This window comes from Etheostoma spectabile, chromosome 15 (genome assembly GCF_008692095.1).
Source record: "Etheostoma spectabile isolate EspeVRDwgs_2016 chromosome 15, UIUC_Espe_1.0, whole genome shotgun sequence".
Lineage (NCBI taxonomy): Eukaryota > Metazoa > Chordata > Actinopteri > Perciformes > Percidae > Etheostoma > Etheostoma spectabile.
Window position 1 is genome coordinate 30042149 of NC_045747.1, and position 17576 is coordinate 30059724.

General features: G+C 39.9%; 1 protein-coding gene across 2 annotated transcripts in view; it reads left to right on the top strand.

Moving 5' to 3' along the window:
* slc16a3a (solute carrier family 16 member 3a) overlaps positions 1-17570 on the top strand; it is a 19349-nt gene extending 1779 nt beyond the window's left edge. The window contains exons 2-7 of one of the 2 annotated variants that reach the window (XM_032537703.1): positions 11890-11980; positions 12338-12598; positions 13195-13338; positions 14147-14757; positions 14845-15025; positions 15941-17570. In XM_032537703.1, the coding sequence (XP_032393594.1) occupies positions 12376-12598; positions 13195-13338; positions 14147-14757; positions 14845-15025; positions 15941-16314 (1533 nt within the window). In that variant the 5' untranslated portion in view covers positions 11890-11980; positions 12338-12375 and the 3' untranslated portion in view covers positions 16315-17570. The remainder of the gene's footprint in view (positions 1-11889; positions 11981-12337; positions 12599-13194; positions 13339-14146; positions 14758-14844; positions 15026-15940) is intronic. The other variant, XM_032537702.1, reaches the window with a different exon arrangement.
* The last annotated feature ends 6 nt before the right edge of the window (positions 17571-17576 follow it).

The window sequence follows — 17576 nt, forward strand, 5'->3', positions numbered from 1 at the left end:
TGGAATCTTGCCCCTTATGAGGTCATAAGGTAAAAGGCTCCCCTTTCTCTGCTTTGCCCGCCCAGAGAATTTAGCCCACCCATGATAGAAAGACAACATGGCTTTCAAACGAGCAAAGTGGCAGGGTCAAGGCCACACCCCCACCCTCCACCTTGCCCTTCAGACTTCAGTATAAGGAGACCACTAAGGGTATATAAAAGAGACTTCAGATACAGTATTAGGGGACCACTAAGGGTATATAAAAGAGATTTCAGATACAGTATTAGGGGACCACTAGGTCTATATAAAAGAGACTTCAGATACAGTATTAGGGGACCACTAAGGTCTATATAAAAGAGACTTCAGATACAGTATTAGGGGACCACTAAGGTCTATATAAAAGAGACTTCAGATACAGTATTAGGGGACCACTAAAATTATATAAAAGCATCCGAAAAGAACTATGTCATGGGACCTTTTAAAAACAAAAATCTTAGGTTATATGTTTATGCTTCAGGTCCAGACTACTTAGGTGTTTTGGAGCCCCTAAAACAGAGAAATTTGTATATGCTGCGAAGTCTGACCTGGTTTCGGTTTCGAAACTTTGGTGTTGTAGACATCTTTGTTTTTGGTCCCCTTATATGTTTGGAACAGGCTGTTCATGAACCATTCCTAGAATACATATAGCTACTAAAAAAAAAGCACTGTAATCGTGTGTATTCAACGTATTTAATCCTGTCAGCACCACATTGACTGCTGCTGTATAAGAACACAACGGAGTTCGCTTCCCGAGGAAAAAAAAAAAAGACTTTCACATGTTCGTACCCCAGTAGTGTTTTAATCCAAGCCAGTGGCCACGATCTTACCTGGTCCAAAGTCACCTTTTGAAAGGGTCAGTGAGATCCTCTGAGGGGCATTGGTGCTTCAGGGGCAGCTCTGTGGCAAGACCTAGGTGCTGGCAAGGTGCTGGCGACACTTGTTCGACATCCGGCAGCAAGCTTACCGAGTTGAGCAGCATCAACATTTATGGTTAGGTTACCTCTTGGTTAATAGACTTGTGGAGACATTGTGTAATGAAATGTGTGGAGTGTTTGTTTTTTTACACACAAACACCCATTTGACAGACATCCAAGGCAGAGCTTATTACTGCTGACAGATTGTCAATTAGGGGTGGGAAAAAAAATCAGCATAGTATCGCGATATTTTTTCTCTGGCAATACTGTATCAATACACAGACAGCAAGTATCATTCTTTTATTGTATATGTGTTGGTCAGTTTGTCCCATTTTGCAGCAATAAAACTGAAGTGATATGAACAAACAGAGAAATGTTTCTTTTTAGTTAAAACACATGTTGAGTAAGTTTCCTTTTGGCGACGTCATTTGAAATTGGGAAAAATTAGAAGTTGGAAAAAAGGTTATAAATTGCAGTATATTGCAATATGTTTAAAATTCCAATAGTATCGTATGGTGGCATAAGTATTGTGATAATATTGTATTGGGAGGCATCTGGTGTATTGTCAGTGGTGCTGCTTGGCTCGGTAAGCTTGCTGACTGGTGTCAAACGAGTGCCAGCACCCAGCTCTTCCTACAGACTTGCAACCGTCTGACAACTCGCTGACAAATGCCACACAGGTGCCCCTTAGGTGCCAATGCCACTTGGACGATCTCGGTCCTACTGGCTTTCGTCAGCTAAACTCAAACTAGCAACTCTGAAACAACCGACCTCTCACGGAGCTCTGTAGCCGAGTCACAAGACCAGTTGGCAGTTGCCTATAATTTCATACATCTTCAAACAACATCTTCCAAACCCGTTCATGACAAGGTGTTGGTTTGGAACATGGACCCTTTCTCAGTGTGGAACGCATAGTCTAACTTATCAACCTAGAAAAGTAGGCTGCAAATAAGTACCTTATGGATTGCCCTGTCTCTGACTCTTTGAGGTACATCACCAGCTGTTCTACCTTAGAGAACATAAATGGATCTCACCCCTTGTTTTCTGCAATGTACAGTTTTTAGCTTTTTCACTTAAGAAAGCTGCTGCTGCTGGAAACCAGATTGATCGGAGCTCTGAGACTGAACTAAAACAATAAATGGGCCTAAATAGCAAAACGATGAACTAAAATAAGCCAAAGATCTCATTAGAGCTGATATGTGAGGGGAACTGCGGATTCACATTAGATAGTAAAATGTTAAATAGTGCAACTTTAAAGATGAAGTCCTACCAAACTCAATTTGTTACATTTCAGACGTGTTGTGTTCTGTTTGTCCTACGAATGACTAACATCTGGACGTCGGAGCTCTCTTCATACAGTCCATTAACCTTCTGGGTCATGACTGCTGCTAATAAAAGAACTTGACTGGCTGTAAGAACAACAGCCTTTAAAAGGCTATGCATTTTATTGATTGAGAAATCACTATTAATAGTTGAAATTTGAATTGAAATACATTTTGCTTTTTGAGTCTACCAGCCCCTCGAGATCTAAAGGTGCATGTTTTAAAATTCATGCTTTTATACAATCAGAGTGTGTGTAGTTGTTTGCAGATAAGCAAAGCTGAATCCATCACTTAGATTTTTGGCAGAGTGTAGCATCAAGACTTTATCTGATATCCAAGGAGACCCAGAGGACGATCTTTATGAAAGCAGACAGGCCTGTTACAGGGCTTTGTTTCCAAAGCTGTGTATGAAAAATTGCAGCATCTTGCCCTGGGGACTGACTGGTTACGTCACAGTCTGTGTGAGGCTTGAAATGATCATGTTACCTAGAGACACTGGATTTTCTGGCTGTTTTGGTGTGAGAAAAAAACCCACACAACTTGTTCCTTTAGGTCTTCAAGAGGTTGTACATAAACTAATGGAGCCCCTGACAATTTCCTCATTGTCCAAACAGCAGATGATTGTTTAGGGATGGGCATTGTTCTGATTCAATTCTGATTCCAATTCCAATTCTTCCTTATAATTCTGGTTCTTTGTCCTATTTCATGCCTTAAATTGTTAATAGTAATTGGTTGATAGTTTATGGAGATTCATTAAAAAGAGTTAGGTTTACAGTTCAGTCCTGAAGTAGTAGAACAATGTTCTGTACTGCAGGACAATTGCAGATTTGAAAACAGAAAACCCAACGATGTGCTCGATAAGTTTGGAATATTTTGGCATGCATATGTTTGAATGTATCCAAATCTATACTCCGGCTTCCATGGCAGGGTCAGTTTGAAGGTGACACTAGCTTACAGGAATAGATCAGAATGTGATTATTAGAAGTGTTGCACAGATAAGGAGTAGTTTGAAGATAACTGTCCCACAGAAATAGACTGACTGACATGTGTGAGGACAAGAAGAATATGGTCAATATGGTCAATGGTTTTACACAGTCTCATTACATGGACAGTTTTGTAAGTGTAGTTTTTTAAAAACCTTTTATTCATTACAATATGGTTTTGTTTATATGCTTTTTAAAGGAGAGCAAAATTCCTTGGCAAAAATTTCAATAAGCTTAAATAAAGTCAATGTTAATTGTATTTGTATAGCGCCTTTCATTTCACCTAAACCCAAAGCGTAGACATTAAAATAAAGCATAAATAGGAATACACAACAAGACATTTATCAAAGACAAAGGGGCGGCTGTGGCTCAGTGGTAGAGCGGTTGCCTGCCAATCGGAAGGTTGGTGGTGGTTCGATCCCCGCCCCTGCAGTCATTGTCGAAGTGTCCTTGGGCAAGACACTGAACCCCGAGTTGCCCCCGGTGCTGCGCATCGGAGTGTGTATGTGTGTGAATGTTTATCTGATGAGCAGGTGCCACAGTGTATGAATGTGTGTGAATGGTGAATGTTCCCTGTAGATGTAAAAGCGCTTTGAGCAGTTGTTAAGACTGGAAAAGCGCTATATAAATACAGCACATTTACATTTACATAGGCCTACAAGTCTCAGACACACACACACACACACACACACACACACACACAACCGTCTCAGACTTTGTTTAGCCTTAAAAACTCCTTGGTTGCCTTTTTATGTTTAGTATTATTGTCCAGCTGCATTGTCCTAACATTGAAAAATTACAAAAATAAAATAAAAGAGCCTTAGTTTTATGGATTTCCCTCATTGTACTTTTACTTTCATAATAACTTATAGCTCTACTCTGCACTATAAGAACACTGCTGTTTCTCATTTCCATGCCTTGCATTGCCTAACGATTAAGCTAACTTCTTGCCTGGGACATATTAGCATTAGCCTCAGTCTTGTAACATAAATAGTATAATCATCAAGTACATACAGTATTTAAGATCCCTTTTATGGGATTCTTGTTTTAAAACAAGTCCACTTGAAATATGTCAAATTCAGCTGAAGGCAACGTGTTTAACTAGCTCATGGAGCTCCTTTTAGCTTAATCAGCTAGCTAGCTAAACCTGATAAAATCTGTGTGAACAGTTTGAAATAACTAGCTAGTGTTAGAAATTCATAACTTAAATCGCGTTCGTTCGGATTTCTGAGGAAAAGGAGGCTGGGGGTCCAAAATTGAAATTGTGGACGGTTTAATGCAACAGCAAGTGATGAAGACGATAAGACAAAGACAATCAGACAAAACAAACACAATACACTGCAGCTGACCGCGACTCCACGCTCCTCCTGACGGAGTCACATGAAACAGTCCTGAATATCCGTAAAACTCTCTTTTATGCCTGCACCTGGGGGGCGTTTCCTTTTCACCTGGTGCTTTCAAATCCATTCTCATTGGTCCGTTGTTGTCATGACAGCAGATCTGTGCATCTTTGCTGTCCACGGAAGGACATGCTCCTTTGGGTAGTTTTCACACACTAGATCAAACGTGAATTACATGTTAGTGAGAAAGTCAACATAATACAGTGATCAGCATTCCAGTGTCTTATCTCAGTCTAGGACACCAGGTGGTAGAAGACAGGAGGTTTCTTCCTTCTTGTGGAGCAAATGTTGTCCTTCTAAATGTTAATTGTCTTTTGTTCTAAACCATATGGCAGAGACCGTGGGAGAGGGGGTTAGGTGAGAGAACAGAAAGGCTTGTTTGATCTACCTTTCTTGAGACAGACAATGGTAATTTACACAGCATGATATGAGACCCCACACCACTGATTAAAATCATCTTTTCAAACCCTACTGCAGCATACATCTTAAAACATGAGAACATGTATAATTACATAGTATTGAAACATTTAAACTTTATATTATTCAACAGTCCCTCCTTTTTCACACCTTACTTGGTGTGAAACCTACTATAGACAAAATAAAGTTTGTACATAATATAAAATTATAATTAGAAAATGTAAACATATGACAAATGTAGAGAATACTTCTGGTAGTAGCTAACTCAGGATGTAAACAATTATACAAAAGATTCTTTCTCTTCTTCCTCGACCTCATTATCTGCCTCCTCAACTTCTATCCAAGTGTCTACAGGTGCTTTCTTAGCAGAAACTGTCCCTCCTTTTCCTTAGTTAAAGCTGTGGTTATAAGCCGATTTGCTAGAGTTCTAATGCAGGGAATGCAACAACATCCACATAGCACAAGTAATGCACACATTATTGTTATTGACATGATGATGCTGTGGAAGAAAGCTTTGTACTGCCAAACATTGAGTTGAAGATTTCAAATGGTGTCTCTACACCTCTGTTTTCAGCAAACTCTTCACTTAAGGTGGTAAGTCCTTGTAATGCCCGTGTGACTGAGCCATCTGGTGCTGTTATTGGGGATGTATGTGCAGCATGTAGTTTTGAACACTTTGCAGACTCCTCCCTTTTCTGCCAATCTCATGTCAAGAGCAATTCTATTTTGATATGTCATTAGGGTGGTTTTGCCTAGCTGTTCATGTAGGCCTCTCACAGCATCTCTGGAGTAATTGACAAAGCGTTGTTGATTGTAATAAATGTAATTAATCCAGTCCACATTCTTGTTAATTGTAGGCCAGAGGAAAATAGATTCTATACCTGCCAAAATTTGATTTCTTGCTTTGAATTCATCAGCAACCCCTTGAGGTACTCCTAAACTGTCAATGTATATTGTTGAAAACAATGTCTTGTCTTGAATTATATGAACAAAAGATTCAACCAAAAATGTAAACATCAGCTGCAAAAGTTGTAAGAAACAAAACATGATTTTTCAAACAATTCATTTCCTTTGACCTCATCTGACTCCTTGTAAAAAATGTTATGCTCTTTAATACAACTGTTGCTCCTATGGCTGATATTACTCACTGATTAGTGACTAACTTTTGAAACAAAAACAAACAAATCAGAAGATATTAAAAGTCTTTGACCAGGTGAAAAAAACAATGGAAACTTAAATCATTTAACAGGAAGGAGAACAAAAATCTAGGAAGGAAAACAAAAATTCTTAAAATCTCTAAATCAAAAAGTAGCATTTCAACACAAACATGTATAATTGGAAGAAAACAGATCAACTCCTAACTAAATCCAACTCTCCAATTCAAATCTGCACAAGTAACCTTACACCTAATCTCAATTTTGTAGAGTAATCAGCTGGTTTAAAATCTCTCTTAATGGCAAATGTGTCTAATGGAAATTATTCTGAAGTCCAAATATTTTTCTAATCTGGAAGGAAAGTCTCTGGGGACAAAATCTTACATGGTTGCTGGTTCATTGTTAGGCTGCAGTTTGTCACTGCAGCAGGCCACGGCGCTTTCATATGTCCTTGTGCGCCCGCTCAGCTGCGCTTCTGTAAAAAGTCCTACTCTCTCTTTTCTGAAGAATGGGCTGAATATTCGGATTCTTTACCGTTGATGAAGGTGACTGATTGCACCCTCCTTATATCAACACCCTCCTTTTCCCTCCTTTTCTGAAACATCATCTGTTTCAGAAACATCCAGACGGAAAGATGATGGCGCTATGCTTAGCGTGCCTGAGTGGAACTCATCATGGAATCAGGACCCTCCTTTTCTGACACCTGGTGTGGATGTTATCGTAGGTCTAACTGAAGAAACATGGGGATGAACAGCTCGGTGTGCCTCTACTCCAGCACCTGGGGATGGTTTGGTTAGCGGAAGTCAGCATCAGGGACGGGGACTCCAGTCTCCCTCCTCTATGCTGGCAGTGTCAGGAGCCACCACAGGAAATCTGCAACAGCGACGCTCCATGCTCTCCGTCCGCGTCCGGTCAGATGTTTGTTGGCCCCTGCTGGGCTGTTGATCCTATGCAGGGCTGGTGGTCCCCTGCTGGGCTGTTGATCCTATGCAGGGCTGGTGGTCCCCTGCTGGGCTGGTGGCCTTCACTGCAGCGCTGGTAGTCGACAGAATGAGCTTGTTCCACCTGGATCTGGATTTTCTTGAACAGCTGAAGCCATCAGGACGGACCAGTCTCTGCTTTAACCTGTGAATAAATGGTTTTGACAGACTTTTTGCTTTTCAAAAGTCATATTAGTGTTTCATTCTGGGAGGAAAAAACTGTGAAATGAGTTTGTCTTTGATCGTCCTTCATTCTCACGAGGGAGAAATGTTTTCCTTTGTCTCTGTGTTTTCCAAAGCCTAAAGACATGGCAAAAAAAAAAAAAAATTCAGTCCAAAACACCTAAAAAATATGAAATTACCCATCCAAAATCATCAGTCCATTGAAAATATACATATATATCACCAATCACAAATACATATATTCAAAGAATAAACCACTGTAATTTTCCACTTTAAAATTCCCCAAATCTCTCAAGTTGGTTGGGCTGCTAATGATTCTTTCAATTAATTTCAACATTTGACAAATTTTTCAACAATTGCATTTTTGGAGCAAATTTATGTCACATAGTCTTGTATCACGTTTTGTGCACAACACTCTGAGAAGAATTGTTTTACCATTCTGGTGGCCAGCACAGAACGTTAAGCAATCCCATTCTTTTTTTTTTTTTTTTACTATTTTACAAACTAGGAGACAATAAAAATCAACCAAAAGGAAACAGCAGAAAAACTACTGCTTAAACTAAAAACGTGCATCCCCACCCCTACAGGAAATCAAAGTTTGAGTGAAAGAAAGAAATAAACCCAAACAAAATCATGAAAAACAAAATTCAGAAATGATATAAATGCGATGAACTCAAAAATGTGGAAACCCTCTTATTATCATTCAAGTCAAAAACAATCCAATTGAGTCAAAATTCCCAATAGGCTATGCATCCACTAATGTTTCCATTTAAAACCCAATAAGCTTTAATCTGGTACCTCTGGTACATATCTTGTAATGTCAAATTGCTTAAGGCAGCTCATTAATTTTCCCACCACTTTTCAGTTGACTTTTATTGAGGCTTAATTTGACTTGTAATGAGCTTTATCAATTCATTCAGACACAACATTACTCAAACACCAAACCAAAAGAATAAAAGAAACAGATGAATCCTAAATAAAAATGCACTTATCATAAAACATTTGAGAACATCACACAATGCTAAATGTCATGATTTTTGTGATGACCGCCTGAACTTCACTCTTAAGACTGAGTAGATCTGCATTGATTAATCTTCTGCATCAAGGTGTGAAAACCCCTTAGTCCCTCCTGAGGAGGGTTCAGATTCTTGTAAAGCGATATAGTGATCTGTGACGGGAACTTTTCAGTAGTGGTAGCTAGGTTGATTTGTCATCACGCTTCTCCCTCTTCTCTCTGTAGCCATAAGGCATGGGTCCTGGTGGACCCACAGAAGGGCAGTCTTTGACCCTGGGTTAGCTCCCACACCTGTAGCATCCATTGAATCGTGGTCTGTTTTCTACTCCTTCCTCCTAGGGGTGGTCCCTGGTATTGTATGGGTGTGTTGGGGTAGGGCTTCTACTGGGGGTGCTTTATGGCTGCAGCTACAACCTTTGCAACTGCACTTTGTATGTCTCCTGCAACTGCAAGGATCTTATTCTTCCAGTACTCTGTATTTTTGTATGGGGATGGCTGTAGTGGCTTCTGTCTATCATTTTGCTCATAGTCTGTCCCGATTTTATTTTTAAAATAAAAAATTACAAATCAAATAAATGGTAAAATGATGAAAACAGAATTAACAAATTGTAAAGTAAATCTATTGGGGTGTTTAAAAATAATACTTGCTAAGAGAAATCGAACCTATGTGTGTTATTTATTTAAAGAAAACAATAGTACTAAATGAAAAATGAAAAAATGAAAACCCAGAATTTAATAAAAAGCTGTCTAGGTTAAGATGTGGAAAGAATAGACACTAATTATGTAAGTAAGTTTGTTCTTGATGACACTTGCCTCTGTAATTTTTATCCAATTTGATTGGTTAATGCTTACAAGGACAAAGATTAAATGTAGGAATTCAATCAAGGTGATTCACTTTCCTTCTCTGCTACACAATATCAAAATGTAACTGATACAAAATATTTTCCCCTCCCCTTTGCCGCAGAGTAAAACTCAAAGTTCTGTTTGTTTCCAACTTAATTCACCTCTTAAGGAGCCAAGCTTCTACCGTTTCTGGCGGACACTCATAAATGGTGAATGTTTTCTTTCAACCAGAACTTTCTGTTAAGTTTTTTCAGTTAAAAAATAAAAAATCCTCCCCACATTCCCCAATCACTTACAGGATAGGCGTCAATGAACGCTTTTTCCTGTTTAAAACCACACTGCTTAGAAAATTAACGCTCCCAATTCAACAAACATTTACAATAAATTATGTACAGTCAATATCAGCACAGCTGGGATCCGCCTTCTTACAGCTCCAAGCAACACAATTAACCCTGCACCAGGCTAAGGTTCATCATAGAACACACATTCCACCACCACATAAATGTATTTACATTAGGCGCCTCTGGACAATTCCTAAGTGTATCTTTTACACAATTCGACTATATTTATCAAATTATTTCCTATTCTTCTAGACTATGGTCACGAGGAACAAACTGAGGGGCCCTTCACTGGTTCTCACCCCCGCCGTCGCCGCAAGATAAGCGCTCCAGGCCTGACCCCACACAATCATTCGACTGGCTCAAAAAGACTTTGTTTTTCCTCCGTGCCCCACAGAAACTAAAACTCTGTCGCCGTCTCTTCGGTCTTTTTATTTAAAATTTATCTCGGTTCTAACCTGGTCAACTTTTTCATGAACATTTTACAAATTTTTCTTGTGAATCGGTCGTCTTTTTCAACGATCACTTAACATCTTAAATTTAACGGGTTAAACTAGGTCGGCTTTATACGATCACATAAGTCAAACACTTATACAAGTTCACCTGGTCTACTTTTTCATGATCACTTTAAATTTAAGTTTTAAACAGACTTCACCGGCCGACTCAAACGGACTTCTAAATCTGTGCACACGACTCAAACGCTTAGATCCTCGGGTCTCTCGTCCCGGTCGGCTTAGGACCCACTTTTAGGTTTTTAAGCTTACAAACATCAACACAAACAATCACACACAATCGCTTTGACTTATCGCTTTCAATACTTTCAATTGAGTATTTACTTTTAAATTGCTTTTCCAATTTTAACAGACTTACGACTTGATGATTGCTGAGTCTTCACGTCTACATGTTTTGCACATTTCCTATAGCCTATGCAGTCTTTTGATAAAACAGGGATCCTGCTCACCTCAGTTTTTTGGGCCCACGTGAAAATTCAGCAACTCACCATGATCCAGTCTGATCCAGTTTTTGAATTTGTCCGTCCTTTTCCCTCAGAAAATCCACGTCGGGAGTCACCAATTGTTAGAAATTCATAACTTACATCGCATTCGTTCAGTTTCTGAGGAAAAAAGGAGCTGGTCGAATTGAGAATTGTGAAGGTTTATGCAACAGCAGTGATGAAGACGATGGGACAAAGACAATCAGACAAACAAACAAATAACACTGCAGCTGACAGCGCTGATCCACGCTCCTCCTGACGGTCACTGGAAGCAGTCCTGAATATCCGTAAAAGACTCATTATGCCGCACCTGGGCTTCCTTTTCACCTGGTGCTTTCAAATCCATTCTCATTGGTCCGTTGTGTGTCATGACAGCAGATCTAGTGCATCTTTGCTGTCCAATCGGGAAGGACATGCTCCTTTGGGGTAGTTTTCACACACATAGATCAAACGGAATTATCATGTTAGTGGAAAGTCTAACATAATACAGTAATCAGCATCCAGTGTCTATCTCAGTCTAGGACACCAGTGGGTAGAAGACAGGAGGTTTCTCTCTTCGTGTGGAGCAATGTTGTCCTTCTAAATGTTAATTGTCTTTTGTTCTAAACCTATGGCAGAGACCGTGGGAGAGAGGGGGTTAGGTGAGAGAACAGAAAGGCTTGTTTGATCTACCTTTCTTGAGACAGACAATGGTAATTTACACAGCATGATATGGACCCCACACCACTGATTAAAATCATCTTTTCAAACCCTACTGCAGCATACATCTTAAAACATGAGAACATGTATAATTACATAGTATTGAAACATTTAAACTTTATATTATTCAACACTAGCTAGTTGCCGGAAAGCTGTTTGTTAAAAATGTTTTTTGTCTAAAGTATTTCGAAGGTAAATCTGCTACTGTCATTGTAAACGACATAGTTTACGTTCTAGCCTACTAGAACGTAAAGCTTGACAGCCATAGCAACAATAGCAGCTAGGGCTGCGCGATAAGAGGAAAATATGCAATAACGTTGTTTAATATCAAGATAAAAAACAAATATTAAGTGTACTCTGTCCCACTGATTTTAGTATTCTTCCAAAAAAATCAAACTGCTTGTTGAATTTAAAAGAAATGCTATGAAATAATTTACAACATTAGTTTATTGAACAAATGGAACATTGAATTGAATATAAAATGGACCCCCAGCCCTAGTAGCAACAGTAACCGAGGGGGGCAGCACTGAAACAATTATTTATATCTAAAATAAAAGCCACACACTTTGTCAGATTTTTATAAGACTGAAATACAAATCCTTGAACTGCTTTCAATTTCTGGTTCTTAGTTTTAGTTGCTGTTGCGTGTTGGTCCAATCAACGCTGATGCACATCATGTGTGGCTGTGGAGATTTCTGAGGGGAGCACGTCAGATCCTGTGTGAGTCTCTACAACCCACTGTTGGCATTCACGTCTCTACATCCCTACCATAGACTGTAAAAATCTGTGCATCTGAGCTGAATCATGTTTTCGGATATTGTATAATCCACAGATTTGCAGCTTTAAGGGCACACAACATCTAAAGCTTTAAGAGTGTTTGGCAATTCCAGTTAATGCTAATTGTATCACAGTTCATCTAAAAAATGGTAATGCTAGTTAGTAATATTAAATTCTACACATATCCTCTTTGGCAAAATATGTTCCGTCTCAAAGCAGTCTAATCATGTTGCAAAACTATATTAGATGCACTTAGATGGAAACTCTAAGTGCTTGTTGTCATTTTCATTTTTCTTTCAGCATTTCTGTCTGCCATTAACACACGGCCTTAGAGCACCATGGGAGGCGTGGCGGTGGACGTAGACGCTGGAGGGGTGAAGGCTCCAGATGGCGGGTGGGCCTGGGCAGTGCTGGCCGGCTGTTTTGTCATCACAGGTTTCTCCTACGCTTTCCCTAAAGCGATAAGTGTCTTTTTCAAAGAGCTGATCAGGGAGTTTGGGGTGGGATACAGCGACACTGCCTGGATCTCCTCCATCCTGCTGGCCATGCTCTACGGCACAGGTAGGCTGCTCCGTGTACAGTACATACAGCACAATACAAGTGGACACAACCAACTGTTGAATTGTTTCATGCACATGTGCACTAAACACTCCCAGACTACAATACAGTGCTTTTTTTGGTTCACTTTCTTTATTTGTCACGGGCTCAACCATTACAGTGGAGCAGTCATTGGCAATTCATTTCTTATTCTCAGGAAAAACACAGTAAAAATAAGAATCCTACACATGGACATACAATAGAAATTATCGAAGAAGTTAATATTATATAGATAGATATGATAGATAGATAGATAGGGCATAAAATAAAATGGTGAAAGAAAATACTGTGTACAGTGTATGTAAACTGTGATGTGTTCAGGTGAAAAAGGTAGTAGAAAAAATGTTGTGTATAGTGTGTTCTGAGTAAGCTGTCACAGTGCACAGAGTTCAGCAGTCTCATGGTCTGTGGGTCGAAGACAAAAAAATCAATGTATAACTTCATCACCCTGGCTTCCAAAATCTCCAAAACTGTCTTATTTACACGCTGCATCTCATGCTAATAGAAGAACTAGACCACACAGGCACACAGCCAAACTGAGTTTGTCACCCTTTATCCAGGTCCTCTGTGCAGTGTGCTGGTGAACCGCTTTGGCTGTCGCCCAGTGATGATGGTGGGTGGCCTCTTTGCCTCTTTGGGAATGATCCTGGCCTCCTTCTCCACTAGCATCATCCACATCTACCTCTGTATTGGGGTCATTACAGGTCGGACTGAAAGTTTGTATTGTAACATCTGACTTCTCCTAACCAAGATTAATTAACACACCTACCTTAGGCTCACATCCATCCCTGCAAACAGACATTAAAGTGCCCATATTATTTAAAAAAAACACTTTTTCTAGGATTTGGGGTGTTATTTTGTGTCTCTGGTGCTTGCACTTTAACGTATATAGTAGTTAAGTGTGTGACACAGTATATGTGGATACCGAATCCTCTCAGAAGAATTAGAGATTACCCTTTAAATGATTTCATCAATGCTTCACACTGGTGTATATAAACACATTAGAGGCAGACAGACCTCTTCAACTCGGACAATGGACTCGCCAATAATGTCCCAAATCAATTTGATCCTGGTGCTGTTTTGATTACAATTCTTTTTTATTTCAATGTCAATTATGTTAGGAACATTTCAGTTACAATACCAAATTTGCTTGGATACAAAAGAGATTCTCAGAGAACTTATACTGTAAATTGTGCAAGCGAGAAGCAACTCTCAAATATTTTTTATAATGTACACAGTTAACGTCTACATTACATTGCCCCCCCCAAAAACGTTGGTGGTTGTTTATACATCCCTGCGGAAAAGTCATGTGTTATATATAGCAATATCAAATCACTCAAACAAAGATCCATTTCAGTTGGGGAGTCAATTATTTTTCCCCAATAAGATAGCAAACAGGTTAAACATAATGTATTAAGTTAAAGTACTTGATTAATATAGGAGTACAAGAGATAAAACAAAAGCAATAACGAAAGTCAAAGAATATAAAAAGGGTTCTCTCTTTTGCTGCAGGTTTGGGCTTAGCCCTGAACTTCCAACCATCTCTCATTATGCTCAACCGCTATTTCAGTGTGAAGCGTCCTCTGGCCAATGGGCTATCAGCCGCTGGAAGCCCTGTGGCCCTGTGCTGCCTCTCACCCCTGGGCCAGTTCCTCCAGGACCAGTACGGCTGGAGGGGGGGTTTCCTCATCCTGGGTGGCATTCTGCTCAACTGTTGTGTGTGCGGGGCGCTAATGAAACCTCTGGTTGCCCCCAAGGCTCTCAAGGTTAAGGACCCAGAACAGGACAACAAAGGAGAAACAGAGAAAAAGAAGAAGCCCAAAGCCAAACTGCTGGACTTCTCTGTGTTCAAAGACTGTGGGTTTCTCATCTACACTGTGTCGGCGTCCATCATGGTGCTGGGGCTGTTTGTTCCTCCGGTGTTTGTCGTGAGCTATGCTAAAGAGCTGGGGAATGAGGACACCAAATCGGCTCTGCTGCTCACTATCCTGGGCTTCATTGACATTTTTGCACGGCCCACATGTGGTTTGATTGCCGGACTGAAATGGGTGCGGCCTCGTTGCGTCTACCTCCTTAGTTTTGCTATGCTTTTCAATGGAATCACTGACCTGGTCGGGTCACAGGTAGGTGAATGCTTGCTTGTAATGAACTATGGAGATAAAGCTCAGACCAATGGTGTAAAATATAAACATGTTTTGCTCTGTTCCCAGGCCAAGGACTACGTCTCACTGGTGGTCTTCTGCATCTTCTTTGGCATCTCCTACGGCATGGTGGGTGCCCTGCAGTTTGAGGTTCTCATGGCAATAGTTGGTACTGCGAAGTTCTCCAGTGCCATTGGCCTGGTCCTGCTCATGGAGGCCATTGCTGTGCTGGTAGGGCCGCCTGGCGCAGGTATGTAACCCCAAAGACAAAACACTATTACACATAGTGTTATAGTACACTATTTATTGTAAAGATTTTTACTGACATTCATAAAAAGAACTGCAGCACCTTGCTGGAAAAGGCAAATAGAAGCACCCTTTTGGAGCCAGATGTTGCAACACATTCTCACTTCCATTGTGTCAAAAAGCTCTTGGCGTCACTTTTTAACGCTCTGGGTTGGGACTATTGGTGTCAACATTGTGGGGACTCGCGTCTAGCCCTTTGGCGTCATATTTGGTCGGGAATCTTTAAGTCACTTTTTGACGCTATGGGTCAGGACATTAGTTAACTGACATGTGGCACAAGAATGGTTCAGATTTTGAAAAAGATTGCGGGTGGGGGTTACAAAATGTATCTTTAAGTGACACGCAGGACAAGAACGGGACACAACCCCTGGTTTTCTGGGTGAAAGTCTTGTGTCATTTGACCAATACACAACCCCAGCCAACGCAGATTCTCGAAAGAAATTCATATAAAATGCTTTGTGACAAACCTATGAGCACTGCAAAACATCCTAGACATGCTGGGAGTGGATGAGCTCACACAGTTACTTTTACAATAACTGGGACTCACATATTCAAAAGACCTTTCTCTATCTACAGTATTGGATAGCACAACAATATCAGACTCACATATAACCAAAATCCAAGCTACTAGCTATTTGATATTCTCTCGTTATTAAAATAATTATTAGATACAGTTAGTGCATTGCCGTGGAGGTGACATATGAATGAATATTTCTCTGCTTCACAATTGGCTAAAAGTTATTTTTTTAAAGAAAGTACTGCAAGCTGTATGATGTTTTGGACAACAGGAGTTTCTAAATGTGTATGTAAACTAGCATTATCTCTGTGTGGTTTTCCTGTTTCCCCGTATCTCTGTCAGGCCGGCTGCTTGATGCCACCAAGAACTACATGTGGGTCTTCCTGCTGGCAGGATGCGAGGTAGTCCTCTCAGCTCTGGTTCTGGCTACTTGTAACTTCCTGTTTATCAGCAACAAGTCCTCAGCATCGGCAGACAAGCTTGACAACATCGCAGTGACGCACAATGCCAATACAGAATTGTGCAGCAAACCTGCGGAGATGAGTGACGAAGAGGAGAAGGGAGAAAGAGAGAAGCTAGAGAAGGAGGTAATAAAGGAGTCAAAGGACGAGGAGGCCAGGCCAGAAAGTGTAACAGTGGAGTCACAGGAAGTGCAAAAGTTCTTAAAAGAGCCACAAAATGGTGACATGGCCACCAATCCTGAAACAAGCCTGTGAGCAGCATGGGCGTACATTTCATCTAACAGTTGCGGGGGACAAAACACATAAAATGTATCATGAGAAATTCTTGAAGGGAACACAAACAGTACAGTTAACACTGTACAATTGTAAAGGATATGTGTAGTTGTGGAACTCCAGTAAGTAGGCTGGCAAGACTATTTTATTCACTTCAAACATCAAATTAAGTGATTATTTTCTTTAATACAGATGATGCTGACCTGAGAACTGAGCCTCCTAGCATGCTAGCTAGATAACTGGCCAGCTAGCTTCTTTTGTGTAACCAGGGAAAGCAAATTGGGTGGAATTAGCAAGGTAGCTAACCAGCTATCCAACAAGCTATTAGCACCCTAACAAACAAGCTAGGTAACGTTTTAATCGCTAACATAGAGGATTCATGGAAAAATCATCATTTTTTTGTCATGACTACTTTAAAAGAAATTTAAATTAGTATCTGTATTACAGTATAGAATCACTTCATCCAACGTTTAAAGTGAATAAAACTGACATGTCTACGTTAGAGTTACTTGTTCTCTCCCACCCAGCGTTGTCTCTCTTAACAGTAGTGGTGTGCAGATTGATCCAAATATTGCTAATATCTATACCAAAGTCAATACCCGTACAATAAGATCAATACTTAAGTTTCAGTTTCTCAACCGTTGTGTTGTCCTCGGGTCAAATTGACTCAATTTCCTATATCAATGTTCTTTTTAATTCCCCAAAATAACATGATTGATTCCACACAACGCTCTTTGGCAAGTACACATTTCTACTTAGCAATAGTATTGAGTAAAAGTTGACATATTCCAGTCTGTGATTATCCATCAACATACATTCCTTTCATTTTAGTCTAAATAATTCTTAATTTCTGCTTTTCTAACTCAAACTTTAGGTATATTTTCCTATAAATGAGGTTTATTGACCATCAATTTAAAAAATAACTACAAAACTAAAGTTAATTAGTTAGTGTTACGTAGTTTTGAAAAAGTCAAAAAAGGGACAAACAGTGAAAAAAGCGTCAAAAGTGTTAAAAAAAAAAGGGACAGAAATATATGAAAAAAGTAAAAAATATTGATAAAAGGCGTTTCAAATTTTGACGGGAAGACAACACAAGGGTTTAGTGCGATATTGGCCCTGTATTTACTTTGTATCAGATCAATACCAGATATTGCAGTATTGTACACCACTACTTAACAGCGCTGTGCTCCCAGAAAATGTACTTGTGTGCGGGAACAGACAGTGGACCAAACCACTGTGGAATG